At 39.2% G+C, this 17,366-nt stretch overlaps 1 protein-coding gene across 8 annotated transcripts in view; it reads left to right on the top strand.

The window, feature by feature from the left end:
• Positions 1-17,366, top strand: part of syngap1b (synaptic Ras GTPase activating protein 1b) — a 129,701-nt gene that overhangs the window by 103,917 nt on the left and 8,418 nt on the right. For 4 of the 8 annotated variants that reach the window (XM_051076016.1, XM_051076018.1, XM_051076021.1 and 1 more), the window contains 6 exons: positions 1-594; positions 724-1,167; positions 1,540-1,713; positions 2,057-2,268; positions 7,675-7,747; positions 14,888-14,949. In XM_051076016.1, the coding sequence (XP_050931973.1) occupies positions 1-594; positions 724-1,167; positions 1,540-1,713; positions 2,057-2,268; positions 7,675-7,747; positions 14,888-14,949 (1,559 nt within the window). Of the gene's footprint in view, positions 595-723; positions 1,168-1,539; positions 1,714-2,056; positions 2,269-3,381; positions 6,519-7,674; positions 7,748-14,887; positions 14,950-17,366 lie in introns of those variants that run through there. The other 4 variants (XM_051076017.1, XM_051076020.1, XM_018699947.2 and 1 more) reach the window with 4 other exon arrangements.

Below are 17,366 nucleotides of genomic sequence, written 5' to 3' on the forward strand. Positions count from 1 at the left end.
GATTCCCGAATGAACAGCGTGTCTAACCTGCAGTCGGTGGACATGCTCAACTCCTCCCAGGCCTCCATCGCCGGTATGGGCAGCTTCGGAGGGCTGAGCAGCGGAGGCGGTGGCGGCCTGGGGTCGGGCCTGAGCAGCCAGCTGCGGGCCGGTGGGAGGTTGTCAGCTGGCTCTGGCGGCTCCAGCATGTCCGGCGGCCTTCGGCTGAGCCAGCTGAGCCAGATGGGCACCACCACCGACTCGCTATCCCAGCAGCAGCAACAGCAGGCCGCCGCCATGCGCTACCCGCTTTCCTTCCAGAATCCCCTCTTTCATCTGGCGACTGCTGATGGGCCCCAACAGCAACAGCTCCATCACCAGCACAGCCGGGCTCAACCCCCAGCACCCCTGCTCCTGGCTCCAGAGCCTGAGCCCTCTCACCAGACCTACATCCCACAGTTCGCCCATGGGGGGTTCTCTCGCAGTGAGGACCTGTCCACCCTCAGGACCAGGGACAGTCACCTGGGCCAACCCAGCATCATCCACTCACACAGCTACAGCGACGACTACAGCAGGGCTGACTATGGACGCAGGCAGATGTCCATGCATGTGCAGGTAAATGCATGTTCACTGTATTCTGATGTCTCTGTGTAGATTTTCTGATGACATAAACGTTAGGACTTCAACTAAAGATTGTTTTCATTTATTAATATAGTAACATACTCTTCTTGTTTTCTTTTTAAGGATAACCTCCAACAGCAGCAACAAATGATGGGCATGACCTCCCAGACAGGAACCTCCCACTCCTCCCTGGCCACCACGCCCCCCTCCACAGTCCAACCTGTGCGCCAGAGTTCTGTTGCCCCGCCTCCCACCCAGCGCGTCAAATCCCAGACCTCCCATCAGCTGTCTGTCAGTGCAGCTGCCGCTCCCACTGCTCCGGCTAAAACGCGACCGCAGAGCGGGAATCTCCTCCAGTCACCAGAGTCCGGCTACGGCGGCAGGCAGCACGGGCCCCGGCAGCTGTCCGTCAAAGACAACACTGCCCCGGGCCTGCCCCACCAGCAGAGCTCTGTCAGGGAAAGCCAGAGTCCACAGGGAACCACCAGTCAGAGCACTCAACAGTCACCACAGCAACAGTCTCAGCAACAGCAACAGCACCTTCTCAAACCCACCATGAGCAAACAGGTAACATCTGCACGCTACAGATTTGTTTTTCTCTCTTTATTCCTCTCTTCAGTGCTCCGGTTTTTTCTATCAGCAGCTGTGCTCATGGCTATTTCTCAACAATGTCTCATCAAAGATTTCAGTTACTGTATATGGCTTTTAACTGTGTGAAAGTGTGTGTGTGTAGCTCACTGAGTAGAGCATGGCACTAACACTGTCAGGATTAAGGGCTTGAGTCCCACCAGGGGCCAGCCACGCTCAGAATGTATGAGCTCATGCAACTCTGAGGCACTTTGGATAAAAGCCTGCACAAAAATCACTTGTTCTGAAAGTGACTTTCATACACTTAAGAACTCATGTTCTCATATTCAGTGTGCTGACCTTTCTTCCTAGGGGTCCCAGTCTCCATCCACCCTCAATCCCCCAACCCCAGCCAATGAGCGAACAGTGGCCTGGGTCTCCAACATGCCTCATCTGTCGGCTGACATTGAAAGTTCGCGGATTGACCGTGAAGATTTCAAACTGAAGGAGTACTCAAAGAGCATGGATGAGTCGCGCATGGACAGGGTATGTATCATTTTTTCAGTTTCACAACCCTGCCCTTAAAAAACCTTTTATTAATGTTTAGTAAAATGCAGGAATGTTGAGTCATGTCTGTCACTGCTCAGCAGATGGCACTCAGATCTGGTCTTAACACAGAAGTCCACAGGTCTCAAATAGTGTGGGAAACAACAACCATCAGCCAAATGTTCATAAATCCTTTGCAATGTTCGGTATATTCACTGCTCCTACTTTTATAGTTTGTATGAATATTCATAAAAACAAATCCAGCAGACACTGTAGCCACTAATCCCACTGAGAAATCAAGGCTTAGAAAAACTTACCCTGTTTCTCTTTATCTCTGCCTCAGGTACGGGAGTACGAGGAGGAGATCAACTCCCTGAAGGAGCGCCTGATGATGTCCCACAAAAAGCTGGAGGAGTACGAGCGGAGGCTCCTCACGCAGGAGCAGCAGACCAATAAGATCCTCCTACAGTACCAGAATCGACTCGAGGACAGCGAGCGGAGGCTACGGCAACAGCAACTGGAGAAAGACTCCCAAATTAAAGGAATAATTAGCAGGTAAATGGAGGCTGTTGTTGGGATGGAGGGCAAAAGACAGCTAAGACATGTGGTCTTTTATAAGGGGGCCATGGGCGGGCCACATGACTTTATTTTTGTTTTAATATGATGCCTTTGGTGAATAGACTATATGAGGTTTCTTCCTAAATATGTGGAAAAAGTGACATTTTCTCTCAGATTAAGATTGCTAGCATTCATTAAAATGAATTATCATACTTCTGAGGAGTAAGTGGAAGCAGAGGTCTTTGGTTGACGCAGTACAACTTTAGCATATTGGATTCTATTTAACAAGATTGAAACATGGAGTTGAAACAGTTCTTTCCAAAAATACATATATTGCATATTGGAATAGGACTCTATTTACCAGAGGTTGTTATCTGGCAAAGAATATTGCAGGGTAGGAGGTTGGTTTCACTTTCATTAAGTACTACAGCCCTGGGAGCATGGCAGGGAGCTGTATATTGAAAGCCAAAGTTGCAGACATGTAATGAGTGACAAATTAAATGAGAGACTATAATACAGAGGACAGAGATCTATATCTTCTTTGATAAGCATGCAGGGCATGTTCCCTTGGCGGTCGGTTCTTTTCAACTGAGTTAAGCTGGACAAAGGAGTCTTTGATTGTCCTCTGAGCTCTTGTTGTAGCAAATCTGCTATCGTAACCTCACAACATGATTTACTTGTTATTCAAGAGCATCATATTCGAATGACCGTGGAGAACTCCAGCTGAGTCGTAATTTATCGAGTGCTTGTGTGAAATTTTAATGGTGCAGTTTTCGAGTGCAGTCTTTAGTTTATATTGATCGACCACAAAATTAAGTAGTTGATGGGAAAAGAGTGGAATATTGATTGTATCTCAGTTGTATTCGGGAACGAAAACCAAATGTTTGCTGTGTTGTGAGGATTTCTTGAGGATTTTAAGTTTGACTGCACATTAGCAGTGCTGCCCAAATTTAGCTTTTTTTTCTTTATTGTTGGAAGAGTTCAGTTAAAAGACTCTGTGAGAGAAAAGAGTACAATATTGTCTTGTTTACATCTTGTATTAGTCTGTGGTCTTCAACTGAAGGGTGGATATCTGTGACAGAGAATATTGCCACTTCTAATCCACTCCAGGAAAGAAGACATGGAATGAAGACAGAGACAGTCCTGCTCGTCTTTTATGGGAAAACATCTTTATCGTCCTAACCTTGTATATAAAACCATCATTAAACACCTTCCCATGTCCTTGTGCTGTTGCACTTATCATCAGCCATTTTTATGAACACAGCTCTTGCTTTTAACTGGATCTCGGGGTCATTTGAGCTGATTCCACTTAGCTTAATTTTCAGTTGACTCTCACGAGATTGCACTGTAAAAGCACAAGAGGATTGAAAATTTGATAACTTCAGAAACATGTCTGCACTTTTTAAAGCAACACAAAGCATTGTCTTGGACCTTCAGGCACAGGACTACGGAAGAACCATGGTTTAATAATAGCTCTTCCATTTTAAATCAAGGTAAACCATGATCACTAATGGACTGCTGATGTATCTTTCTACATAGTGAACATGGGGACCGATACTGCTCTCCCTTTTTTACACTCATACAATGCTATGGTGTAATATGAAGAGGAGAGAAAGTCACAGACACAATCAGTCTGTGAATGATGAAGATTGAAGCATAAAGGCATAGAAGAAATATGCCACCTAATAGAGAAACTTTATCAGAGCACTTAACCTTTGATTTTTACTCCACTGGAGTATGAGCTTAAAGCAAATACAGCAAATCTGCATCACACATAAGGCATCTTTTGTGGGAAACTGATATTTCCAAGGCTTACACTTGTAACTTGTGTGACTTTTATCATTTGACCACACAAAGGTGAATTAAGTAGCAGATCTGGATGCTTCCGAGTCAGTTTTACTCACAGTTCACTGAGCCAGACCATGTCATCAAACGCATTGCAAGATTTGTGCATCGTCTGGACACATTTTACTTTTAATGCACATATAAGAACGATGCAGAGCAGAGAGTGTGGATGCCAAGAGATGTGGTCTCAGGCCATCATATTGGATTGATTGGACTCCAAAATCTTAGTGAAATGGCAAGTGTAACCATAGCCTTATGTTTTTTTTGTCATCATCGATTGACTTTTATTTTAAATTTTCACATTCAGATCCATTATTTGGATGCAAATGCAAGCTCAGGTTCTGCAAAAAGGAGCGATCTTGAATTCACGGCTCCTGTGTAGGCTTGAAAAAATCTCTTTATCTGCAGAACTAAAACACTTAGCGTTGTGTTTCAAGTTTCAGAGATTTTCTTTCAGAGAAGCCTTAATGTTCTGTGCATAAACTTTACTTTAACTCAGAGCAAATCCAATATCTGTCATTAGACCAGATACACTTTTTGTTCTCAACAATCTAATTTAAACCAAAGCCAAATATTAAGTTTTAGGTCATGCTAGGTTAAATCCACTGAAAACACTGAGTCCACTTTACCTGTAGCACTTTTATCTATATTTTTTCTTTTGCATAGAGATCCCATTAGTTGGCTACAGGCTCTCCTATTTTTTTGTCAAAATATTTTAATTCATTTTGGTAATTATAAATATGAATGAAACTATTTATCTTCCCCGAGCTGTTTGCTGTGAACTGAACAACAGATTTACGTTGGAGAGATGCAGCGACTTTTCAGACGGGGGAAAAAAATCTATGGTCTTAACTGTACCTGTCATAGTAATAATCTATTTTTAACTATAATCCATAGCATATTAGAGTATGTGATGCAAGAGCCATAACAATAATAATATATTAAATATATATGAATTCTATTGAGAGTGAGATTATAACTATTTTAACCTTGCAATAGCTACTTTCTAGCAGGAGAAGCGCAATAATAGATACAATATGTTCACATGTGCTGTTTGTGTAAGTGCACATGCAGGATCCTGATGAGGTATATTGTATGCATTTTGTGTACATAAAGAAACAGTAACTTCCTGCCAAAATCCTTTACCAGGTGCCATCCACAGTATCTAAACAGAGAAAATAAAGACCTGGAATACTGTAATGTGCAAAATACCACAGAGACAACATGACAACAATGACGTGACTCTTTGACATCGGTATGTTCTGAAGTGTGTTCTTAAGTTCTTTACTTGTTTTTGGCTTATCTGTATGGTGTTTGTGAATTTATCTGCATTTTAAATGAGACTGCAATGGATATTATTATTTATTAATTAAAGCGCAAAAGATTTTTTTCTTATATCTGTATGATTTTGCTGTAAATGCTTGGTATGACCTTGACCCGCAGTCTGTCATTGGTGGTGTCCAGTGACATGGTGATCAGAATAGTTGTTTAAGAAAGTTAGACAGTCCTGTCATTTAACTTATGCAGTTACAGTATGATTTAAATATTATTATTAAAAGGGCAACCATATTATAATTTTCTTTTTCCCTCTCCAGAGATATAGATAATATTCTGGTGTCAGTATATCTGCCTCTCTTTTGTAGCAAGAATATATTGATAGGCTGTGTAGATTGTACTACGGCAAAACTTATGTTTAAATCTTGCAAATGAATTCATAGTGGTGATGAGTTTTGGCTTGATGTGTGTGTGAATGGCTTGTAGCAACAGCCAAGGGTTTATATTCACTTTATACAGACCTGTGTCAAATGGTTGCAAATAATTCTTAGTTTGTTTTGACCAGATGGGTGGGGGTCGCCTGCATCAACACCAATCAGATGTTGAGAGGTAAGTTTCCAATCAATGACGTGTCCGACGTTGGCAAAAAAAGAAAACAGAAAGTATTTGCAGCTGCTGTTTGATCCAGGTCTGTTGTTTCTTTTCTGTTCTGACTTTACATTAACTTTACATCCTATTTGACACCTTTGTCTCTTGCCTTTTTTCTCTGTAGCAAAATATTCAGACATTGTGACCTCATGTTGGTAGATACACACATTGTTTTTGACTACATGTACGACTTGACCTCAAAAGCACACTACTTGAAGAACAACTGGATATAAACAGCTTAACTTTTTTTTGTAACATATCACCCACATGAATCATTGTCTGCCTTTTGAAGTCATGTCAGAATCTTAATGCTGTATACCCATGTTACATTCCATTGTTTTTTGGGACAGTGCTAATATTTCTGTCTGTGCTTATGATTGATTCTTTTCTTTTCCTATTCTCTTCTTTTGTAAAATAACTCTCAACACTGTACATTATTTATGGAATAAAACATCCAAACACTTATGTTTGAAACTTCACCTGTGGATTTTCGTTCTTTATTGTTGAACATGTGCCTCTCTGTGTTCTGAATAAAATGTGAATGTGCTGAAAAATAGCCTTGAATGACACAGTATGACTTGATTGGTGGTTTATTTATTCTGCTTTGAAACATGGTGGCAATTAAAATGTTCTTGTCAACTATTTGATTGGCTTAGTGGCTTAATGAACACACAAGTGACAACCTCGTTGGTCACTTTACTAAGACAAATTGACGTGAAGTTGGAAAGTTCCTCCTTTGTGCGCGATTATAAAGGCATAATATTCCAGCAAACTTATTTTTGTGTCAGCAAATTGCAAGGATGTTTATTCTGCTGCGGTAAAATGTCAACTGAAAACCTTGTAAAACAGATGGAAAGTCAAGAAAGCAATGCAACAAAATCTATCATGTTTTTTTTTTTTTTTTTTTAAACTCACACTAACTTCTATTTGGCATTTATCACCACCACTACAATACTCACAGCTTAGCCAGTTGGCGGTGTAACTGCAAGATAACCCTGTGTGAGAAATATCCTTGAATGACCCTATCTGGAGTAAATCCCTGGCACTTGGATAATCATGAGAGCTGGGAAACCTGCACTGTCCGCTGGCTCATGAAAACTGCAGCAGTAAGCTCGCTCATATCTGCGAGCGGAGTCTTTGAAATGATTAGTCAAAGGATTTTCCACCAGTGCCTTGGTCAGTCCATGTTACATAAGATGGGCAATTCCCTGGGGATGATTGGGATCTGTTACTGAACTCGTTCACTTCAGATAACCGAGCGTAATTGTCCTGTTGGCCGTAATTGCGCTTTGAAAACACCTTAAATTGGGGAAAAGATGCTTTGATGAATCCCATTGGGGCGAGAAGAAAAAGGGTTCCTCCAGTGAAAATTGGCAGTGCCTCATAGAGCATGGTTTGGGTTAGTGCTGCTCAACATTTGCATGGGCTTAAAAGATTTGAGCTGCCCATCAGATTTGGGATTCAGATTTGAGACACAGGTAACCAGCATCTCATCTCTGTGAGCTGTTGAGCCAGATGTTGGAGATGCATCTGCTCAACTTCTTGTTAAGTATCATCTTGAATTCATAATACTCCCTCTCTTTCTGTCACCCCCCTCTCCCCCTCTCCCTCTCTCTCTCTCTTTCTGCTTCCAAGACTCATGGCTGTGGAGGATGAGTTAAGGGGAGGACCCGTGATTGAGCCAAAAACCAGGATTTTCGCTGATCAGGTCTGTGAGACTGTTTCTTCTCTCGTCGAGTCCGTACAGTGGCCCGTGCTATCTTCTCTCCCCCCTCCTCTGCCTCTCTTTTTTATCCCCCGCTACTGTTATGATTTTGTCTGCTGTGTGTATGTGGTCCCTCTAATTGTCTTGCCCTGTCCCTGACCTGTCTCTGTTTTTGGGTTTGACTGCCATCTGTCCGCCAACATACCTGGGAGCTTTGGAGATCAGAGTGTTGTTGTTTGCATTCCTCAGCTCAAGCTATCAAGATGTCTGACTCTAGCTGGGTTTGTGAGCATATCCGGGCCTGTGATGATGTTGCCAGTTCTGTAGTTGTTTCTGTCAAATGTTTCTGCCGAGCATGTCGGGGTTAAAAGTCCTTAAACCTGGTCCACACATTATGTAGAACCAGACTTACACTCAGGTTATTGAACAGCTGAGCCCCAGATCTTACTGTACTGTATGCTGTGTGGTGGTGATGGTGCTGTGTCTTCAGGAGCTTCTTTTCCTCGGTGCGCTTCATTTCACGCTCTCATCCTGCCCCCTTTCTCCCCTTCTTATCCTGTCAAATTAAACTAGCCCACCTTCAAGCATGAGTCATGCTGTAAATATAGTGTGTGTGTGTGTGTGTGTGTACATGAATGCTAAGAATGAAAGAAATTATGAGAGCAACTACTCTGCTCACATCAGTTTATTTTAATTACAACCCTCTCATATTCTAACTGAAGTAATCCTCTTTTTGTTGATGATTATCACCAGCAATGGTTCCATCTAACACACATGTGCATGGTGGAACCACTGCTGGTGATAATCATGGGAAAACATCCCTTAATGTATATATCGCTTTGGTCATTTTAATTACTTTAAATACTATTGAGTAGCTTTTGAATATCCCCCTAGGGATGAATTAAATCTTACTGTGACCAATAATGTCAAACAATTATATCATAATAATCATAATTTATTTGCTAATAATTCATTGTTAATCTGATTCTGCAAAATAACAAGAAATGAAGTTATCAAATAATGTTGTGGAGTAAAAAGTACAATATTTCCCCCTGAACTGTAAGTGGATTGGAAGTATAAAGTAGTGGAAAATAAAAGTGAAACACAAGGAGATTAAAATTGTACAGTACTTGAGTAAATGTGCTCAGCTACTTTCCACCACTGGTCACCAGAGTTTCCAGATTTCAAATTCACCCAATCATCCATTAGTCCAGTTTTTTGTTTCAGATTTTAGATGGAGTTCTTTTCCATCAGATATATCTATAGGCTAATTACATAGAGTCCTCTACCCTAATATAACTTAACAGGTGGAGTTACATTCATTACAGTTACTGCTCCTTTTTGATAATGTAAACAGGAAGTATAGTTGTCACTAATTCAGTGAGATCTGCTGGAACCCAAGTTTTTATTTGGTGTATATTTGTTTACATTTTGGCAAATTAAAAGTATGCAGATTTGTGGTCTAAACATAAAGGTTTAGCTGCTGCTAATGCTGTATGATTAGAACCAAAAAACATATTTTGTATTTTCAGCTTTTTCAAATCTAAATGCATTCTATATTGAATGAAACAAACAGGAATTCTCCCTTTCTGAACACATGTGGAGTTTTCTAATAAATCGTTTGCTGTGAGTTCATTTGACATTTTTAATGCTAATTCTAGGCTTCAAAAAGCTCATTTCTTTGTCAAAAAGCTCAAACAGTAGCATCTTCAGACGTTCCCTCGTACATTTGGTCATACTTCCTCAATTAATTACATGAAAATCAAAGAAAAGCTAGATTTCAAGTTACCTGTCAGAAGCATAAGGGAAAGGAAAAAATAATGAAACATGTCAAGAGGGGAGAGCTGACAGAGGCTTGACAGCATCACACTGATGTTCATTATTACAACTAATGTTACAATGATAAATTCTGAGAAAGCCCCTCGGGGCTATACTTAGAAACTGATGTGTATCTAGTATTATTTAGTATTTAGCAACACTGGCTTCTGTCCAGATTAGCAATGTAACTTGAGATTTAGCGCTGCAACTCATTATGTTCATGATCGATTCATCTTTCAGTTTTTTTTTTCAATTGGTTGGTTGGTCAGGAAACCATTAAAAATACTTTGGTCTGACCAGGAGTTTCAGTTTATTATAATGTAGGACAAGGAAAATCAGCAATTTGTCAAATTTGAGAAAAAAATTATCAGAAATTTGTCATTTTTGCTTTTAATCCATTCTCAAATCCACCTATTTCAAAATAATATAATTTTATCTCAATCAACTAATCAATTGATCAACAAATTCTAGCAACTCAAGTGTGTGTTTTCAAGTTGGGTGCCAGGTGGATAAAGTTCACACTTTGCAGCGTAGGATGAAGAAGTAAATGGCATTAAAGTGTAGGCAAGGTGCAGTTTTAGTTAATGCAAGTTATTACAAAAACAAACAAATAAAACTCACATTTAAAGAAGGATTCAGGACTTTTAGATGCCCAGTGAATCATGTTGACTCATGATCATTGTCAGCAAATATCACCAGATCTGAACCCAACTGAACTCCTGAAGGAGATTTAAGATCAGCGTTAGATGGAGCATCCCTCCAGTAGAGTTCAGACACTTGTAGAATCAGTGCTAAGGTACATTGAAGCTGTTCTGTTGGTACACAACAGCCCAACTTACTAAAACACTTAATGTTGGTTTTTCCTTAAATTTGTCACCCATCTATAATTCTGCATCACAAAAATAATGTTTGGGATAATGCTGTAGGTCAGTATTGCACTACTGGTACATTACAGGACATTGCAGTTTTGGAATGAGTATTTCCTGTTGCCAGTTGTTGGTTGTTGTGTTTCCCAAAATGCAGCATGCATACCTTAGTTGCAATGGATGTAGTAAACATGATACATTCAATGTTCTGTTTAAGTGGAAGCCAAGATCAGTAGCTGTCATTTAGGCTGATTTAGAGCTTTTATATATGTGTATTCACAACATATCAGGTGGCATCTTTGTCATATCCCCCTCCTTGCTAACAGGTGCTCTACTAAAGATTTGCTTTAGTAAGTGTGAAGGTTTCACTTCACACTTTAACTTTTTTCTTTCTTTTGTTTTGGAAGCACGTTGATGCTTCATTTTATTACACACCAACACCGAAATGCTGTTTTATATTTAAGCACTGTCCTGTGGTACTAAGTCGTGACTTAAGCTGATGGATAAGGTTGTGTCGACTTACATGTCTTAACACTTGGCAGTGCATCTATGATTGAATTAAAGTGAATAATTACAGTGAATTACTGTTATTTAACTCTATACTTCTTCAATTAACAAGTAAAATAATCTACTGGAGTTGAAGACAAGTTCATTAATCTTAGTTTGTATGAAAAAGAAGAGATGTTCTGTTTTTAGAGCCCAAAAAAATAGACTGTTAAACAAGCTTGTAAGTCTGTGAATAATTCTTCAGAAGACTGTTACCAGTCTACCAATGATACCAATTTAAACTCCAATACTGCCTTGACGAAAATGTTTATTGGATTACAGGAGAGCAAGCAGCAACCTGCTTAACATTCACACTGTGCTGGAGGTGATGTGCAAGCTGCAGGGCACCTTCAGTGTGGTGTTTGAAAGAGGAGAGTACAACTCCTAAGTCCTTAATTCCCACAGATCAAACTACAGAAAATGAAATCAGAAGCTTAATCACCACCAGGAGAAGGTTTTATCAAATTATATGCTTTATGTGCTTCCGGCTTGTAAATTATTTTCCTGGACCTAGATATCTGTACCATATTCATATTATATTTAATGTATTTAAGTATCGTATTCTTCTCTTTAAAGAAAGAAATCTCATTCTCATGATAAAGCAGCTGAAAAAATTAGTAACAAATCTTTCAAGTGTTATTTTCAGGATATATAAAATCTTCAACAGAGCACAAAAAGAAACAAAAGTCATTCGTTAAAAAAAGTGAGATCAAAGTTTAAACAAAGACGACCTGAGTGGAAAAATCTCTGGGGTCGAATTTAAAGTACAAACCAGTGTGAGATGCAGTGGGTGGATACACACCTGTACAACATAACGCAGTCTGGCACAAACATGACTGTACTTTGGCACAGTGGTGGTTTGAGTTAAATGCTAATGCCAGCATGCTAACAAGTTCACTAGGAATACACTAACATGCTGATGTTTAGCAGTATCTTAGCATGTTAGCATACTCAACATGCAAGTACATATCATTAGTTTTGCTGGTATTTTGTCCTTAAAGCAACATTATGTAACAATTTCACCTTAAATAACAGCTTTAAAATCATTTTGATGGTACACTGACTTGTAATAACTAAGAATAGGGCTGTTTTCATTCTCACTCGATGCCCTGAACACCTGTAACTTTGAGTGATAGTCAGCGGCTTAAACTGGCTGAATCAGGTCCAGCATGTTCAACTATAATGCCAAACAGTAGATAAATTAATAAAAGACTTAGATATCATTAAAAACCAGTATTCATCTCTGATATTTAGTGAGGAAATAAAAAAGGGTAATAAAATATTAAAAATTCTAAATGGAGTTTGGTGTGTTTGTTACAGCGGCAGCACTTAAGGTTCCAAAAGCCAGAGATCATGAGGAATAAACATCGTTTGAACGTGTTTGAGTTCAGTGAATTGATAGGCTTTGTTTTCTGCAGTGTTTTAAACCGCTTCACCTCAGAGCGCAACACAATAAGTTACCACTCGTGGCTGCAGAGGGCGCTATTGCTCAGCAAAAGTTACACTGTGTTGCTTTAACTAAGTATTCGTCAAATTAAAATTCTGACCTGATGACAGACCTCGAAAAGATGTTATGGGATAGCACAGATAAAAGCTAGACATTTGATTTTACAAGTCTTTGTGTCGTGTTGGGGTATAAACAAATACACAGGAATAAATGTAATGAGACAATAAAAACACTTTTATGCTGAAATGCTCCTTTAATCTACAGTCAGCTCATTGTGCTTGAAGCCAAGGTAGTTGGTGGTTTGAGTAAGAATTTATATGGTGCTCTTTTGTCAGGAATTACTGGTCAGTTTTGTATTCTATCTCCAGGCTCTTGTTTCATCACCACCACACCTAAGATGAGCAGACAGTTCAGTCCAGTGTGATGACACTCAACTTTAATGGGTGAGGATGGTGCTCACGCAGCAGCTGAGAGAAGGAAAAGTAAATTAATAGGGAGTGAGAGGGGAGAGGCATGATGCCATTGTTTCCTGGGGGCACTGCTACCAACTTCCAAAACAACACCCCCTTAATTAGGCCTCACATAATAACACAGGTGCAGGATGCCATAATCCTTCCCACAGCAGTATCCTCACACCTACAAAATAAACAGAAAGTAACTGACCTCCATCCTCATATTTTGAGATTTCAGAACAGCTATTTAGTTACAGCTTTTGTATAAGTAAATAAACGTCAGCGACTGATAGTACTTGAAATAACTGCCACATGTAATGTAACAGGGTATCTGCTGTCTGTTTTGTCCATCCCATTAATATCAATGAAGGTAGGCTAAATAACAGGAACACCTCCCTGAATAATGCAGAGCAGTTCCACCACACCACAAACTATAGCTTCCAGAGACACCAGTTGAATCGATATCTCTCTAAAATAGTTTCACCAAAAACTGAGCATTAAAACCTTCATGAAGGTTGTCTTTATTTCAGCTAGGTGTACCTAATAAACTGGCACCTTAGTGTATATTACTAGGAATTATTGCTATATACAGCTGGGAAATACTGACAAAAAAAATTAATATAAATGTCAGTGACTTCTTATACATAATAATTAAGTCTAGGCCATTTTGTCCCCACTGCTTTTCCATCATCCTTCAACTGATATGACTGTGAGTAAGTATTAAATTACACTCTAAGGCCTTTAAAAGTTAACTTAAATTTAATTTGGTGAACACTGCAGAAACAATGTGTAAAAATTAGGTAGCAAAATGTCCTGGAAAATGGGGTGAAAATATGAAAGAAAAAAACATGTTAATCCAATAAATGACATCAAATTATTACAGTGACAAATTAAGTATTTCTAAATGGTTGTAATGTACTTTTATTTGATGCAATAACCTTGACGAACAATTAACAAAATTCTGTTAATATTGAAGAGCCTTTTTTAAGTAATCAGTGCCAGTTTATTTATTTTATTTTATTTCTAAAGACATTTAAGTGAACTTTTCACAGTGTCTGGCAGTTACTGCACATTATCTGTCGTAAAAATCTGAATCTTTTGAAGCATTTAAGTGTTGAACTGATCATTTTTAGAGCCTTTACCCATAAGATGTTACTGTATTTTTTGAACTTGCATCTATCAGTACGGTGTATTGAATGGTGAAAAGGTTTCTTGAGCTTTTAGTTGCATTAATCATATCAATGTTTCATTCATTTAAGATTTAATCACATTCTTTTATCTGTGCGCATTGTTGCAACTTTTTGAATCTCGGTGGTTTTTGAGTGTGTGTGTGTGTGTGTGTGTTTAAATAGAAAAATTCTAATCTTTGTTGTTTTCCTGTGTCTTTTTGGATAAACTGTGTTGATGTGAATATGATTCCGGGTTTTCCAAGCGTGTATATATTTATCTCTCTAGAGTAGACGATTGCATGTTTGATATAAGCATGTCCTTTACGCTGTCTTTTTACCTCTCTTGAAGCAGGAAACGTGCAAGATTCGGCTTTTCCAAAGTCTGTTGGATTAATTAATCAGCTGCTTTCAGATGCAGATGTCGTTTGGAGTGCACGATTTAACGCCCTTTTCTTTCTTGTCCTCTGAGCATGATATCTGTTAATGATACACAGCATGGCACGCTGCTTTAATGCTTTCAGGCTGTTGGGTTGTCTGATAATGTTGTGTGTGTATGGTTGCCATAATGTACATGTATGTAAATGTGCGTTACTAAGCATTTTTACGTATATTTATGTTCTTATTTTCTGTTCACTTTTTTGTTGTGCATTGTGTATGTACTGTTGTTGGGTGGCTGTTGTTTTCCTCAACCCCCACTGCCCTTCTGAATCCTGCCCACTGCACACAAGCCGTCCCTCCTCCTTTTGCTGTCAGCTTCCTCCTCCTGCCTCCTGCTCTCAACCCTCCTCTCCTCTCCTCTCCTCTCCTCTCCTCCTATGTTGATGAGATACGGTGATTTCTCTTAGGGGAGGCGTCAGTCCATCCTAGTGCAGCCCCGTCTCGCACCTGTCCCACCCCGAGTACCCAGGTAATAAACAAACCGGCAAACTCTCACTCTCCATCCATAACCTGCTGCCTCTTTTTCCACTTCTACTGTTCTCTATGTGCGTCCCTGTCCATATGCAGCACCCTGTGAACTCACTGCAAGCCAACACACTGACAGGCCCACTTTACTTTTCCATTAATCTTTCAGAAAAAAGAGGTCTGTCACTGAATGTTTGGTCCGAGGTTACTCGTGGTTGTGAGGGCCGTACCTCCGTGTTGATGGAGTGACAACAAAACATTTCAGTGATTTAGAGCTGCACTAAACAGCTTGGCAGCAAGAAGTGTTCATCTGAAATATGTCTCAACTGTGGTGCCCATAAATCATGTAATGCGATATCAGAAAACTCTGCCAGGCACCAGGTCGACCTGTGATCACTTTTTACCCAAGGATAGAAATGTACAAGACAGATAAATATTTCCTGTAGGTGAATAAAAGTTTGGATTGAACATTCGTTCCAGATAGAGGGCATTATCACTTGGCAAAAACACAGGAGAGGCTGAGTTTAATTAATTCAAGACAGACTAAAGTAAATCAGGGCTCTCTCTGTCTCTCCCTGACCTAGCTACAGTTTCAGTGAAGACCCACTAAAGATGGTGGCATGAGGAGAAGTGGAAGAATATCAGAAGTAGTCCCATTAATTTTCCCATAGACAATTACATAACTGACAGTAAGACCTTGGGTGGGCATGAAACTCTCTCAGCTGAGTCATCACAGAAGACAAACAACTGTTAGAAAATATATGGCTACAAGGTACAAGACTCAAAGGTACATAAAGTTAACTATTTCCACAAAAAGCATCCAATCACAGAGCTTAAAATAATGCTATGTGCGTCACTAGTAGGCAGAAGCTAAGATTACACTGTTGAGGAAAACTGCAGCTTGAATCAGTTTCCCTTTGGACTGGGTTAATTTTGAATGACTTCAACAAATTTTGTTACATGTTTTCTTCACAATTTCAGTGACAGTGCATTTTAAATTTGCTGCAGCAACAGTGACTCCATTGTACAAACATATTCACACCCATTCACCATGCCAAACAACAAACATTCACTCTGACTCAACTGATAAGAATTTGGCTTATAAAACACAATTTTTGCACACTAATTACCTGCTACCAGATTGACTGGCGGAGGTACACAACCAAAGTGTTGTAGTTTCTCATGTATTTATCATTTTCTCAAGATGAAGAGGCCTTTAACTAAAGATCTGTTGTGATAACATGGAGAAAAATAGGTGAATATGAAGAGAAATACAATGGTATCCAAGGTAACTTAGCTTGGTGGCAAACTTTGCTCACAGCTAGTTAGCAAACAAAGCCTGATTGTCATCATTTACCTGTTTCTGCTCATTCTGCATAATAAAATCAGTCTTAGAAAAGACAGAGATTTGAGAAACATGTTCAATTTGTGTGTATGTACATTTTATATTTTAGTTAGTAGGGATTAGGTGTTTTTCTCTGTTGCAGCTCTATTTTCTGATTCTGAAAAGATGTTTGTATTTTAACGAAGTCTATTTATAATGTGCTTTTAAGTCTCTCCCTCTCTGACAAATGACAAAAATGTGTAATTTATGCACAGTGCCATGATTGGCATTGTGTGAAGTAAGCTTCCTTCTCCTCCACCACACAAAAAAATGACATTTTCTTTGTTTTGTCAGGCAGGAAGAGGTGGTAACCTGCTATGGTTTTATTGTCACTCTCACAACACAAAAGCGTGTCTTCCTGTATCCACTGGTAACTCTGGAAATATTCTGTGACAGACTTCAAATAGGGAGTTTATTTGAATGATTTTTTTCTATTCTACCTTCTCACTTCATGTTGACAAGTTGAGCATATTACATGTCTTGGCAGAAATATACATAAGCACTGCAGTAGCTTAGAGTGTTTTAATGTCTTTTCCAAATCTTTGTGTGTGACTGTTGCAGCTCTCTACTGATGAAAATACCATTGTTTGTTCACACACACAATGCAATCATAACCAGTACAGACATATGCCAACAATATTATTTGCAAATAATTTTCAAGTCATATACGGAGACCTTCCTGTAACTCTTTGCAATCGGTAAATCTCTGAAAAGCAGAGAAATACAAATAAATCAATGGATTTTTGTTGTTGTTGTTTTTTTCTTTTGTTTTCAGATCAGATGTTGGCATTTGCAAATGTTAGAATTCAAGTAAAGTCAGGAATTATGCAATTAAGAAACAGACACTAGAACTTGTTTTTAAACAATTTTGAATGCAAAATTGTTATTTTCTGCCAAGCAACTAAGCAAAAAAATCCAAATTAAAAGAGAATACTCACAATCACATTTTATATTTCCACAGACGTCACTCAGATTTGTGAGCAAGAAATAACATGTTAAATGTCACATTTTGGGCATGTTTCCTGGTTGAAAAAAAG

The sequence above is a fragment of the Lates calcarifer genome, linkage group LG15, assembly GCF_001640805.2.
Source record: "Lates calcarifer isolate ASB-BC8 linkage group LG15, TLL_Latcal_v3, whole genome shotgun sequence".
NCBI lineage: Eukaryota > Metazoa > Chordata > Actinopteri > Centropomidae > Lates > Lates calcarifer.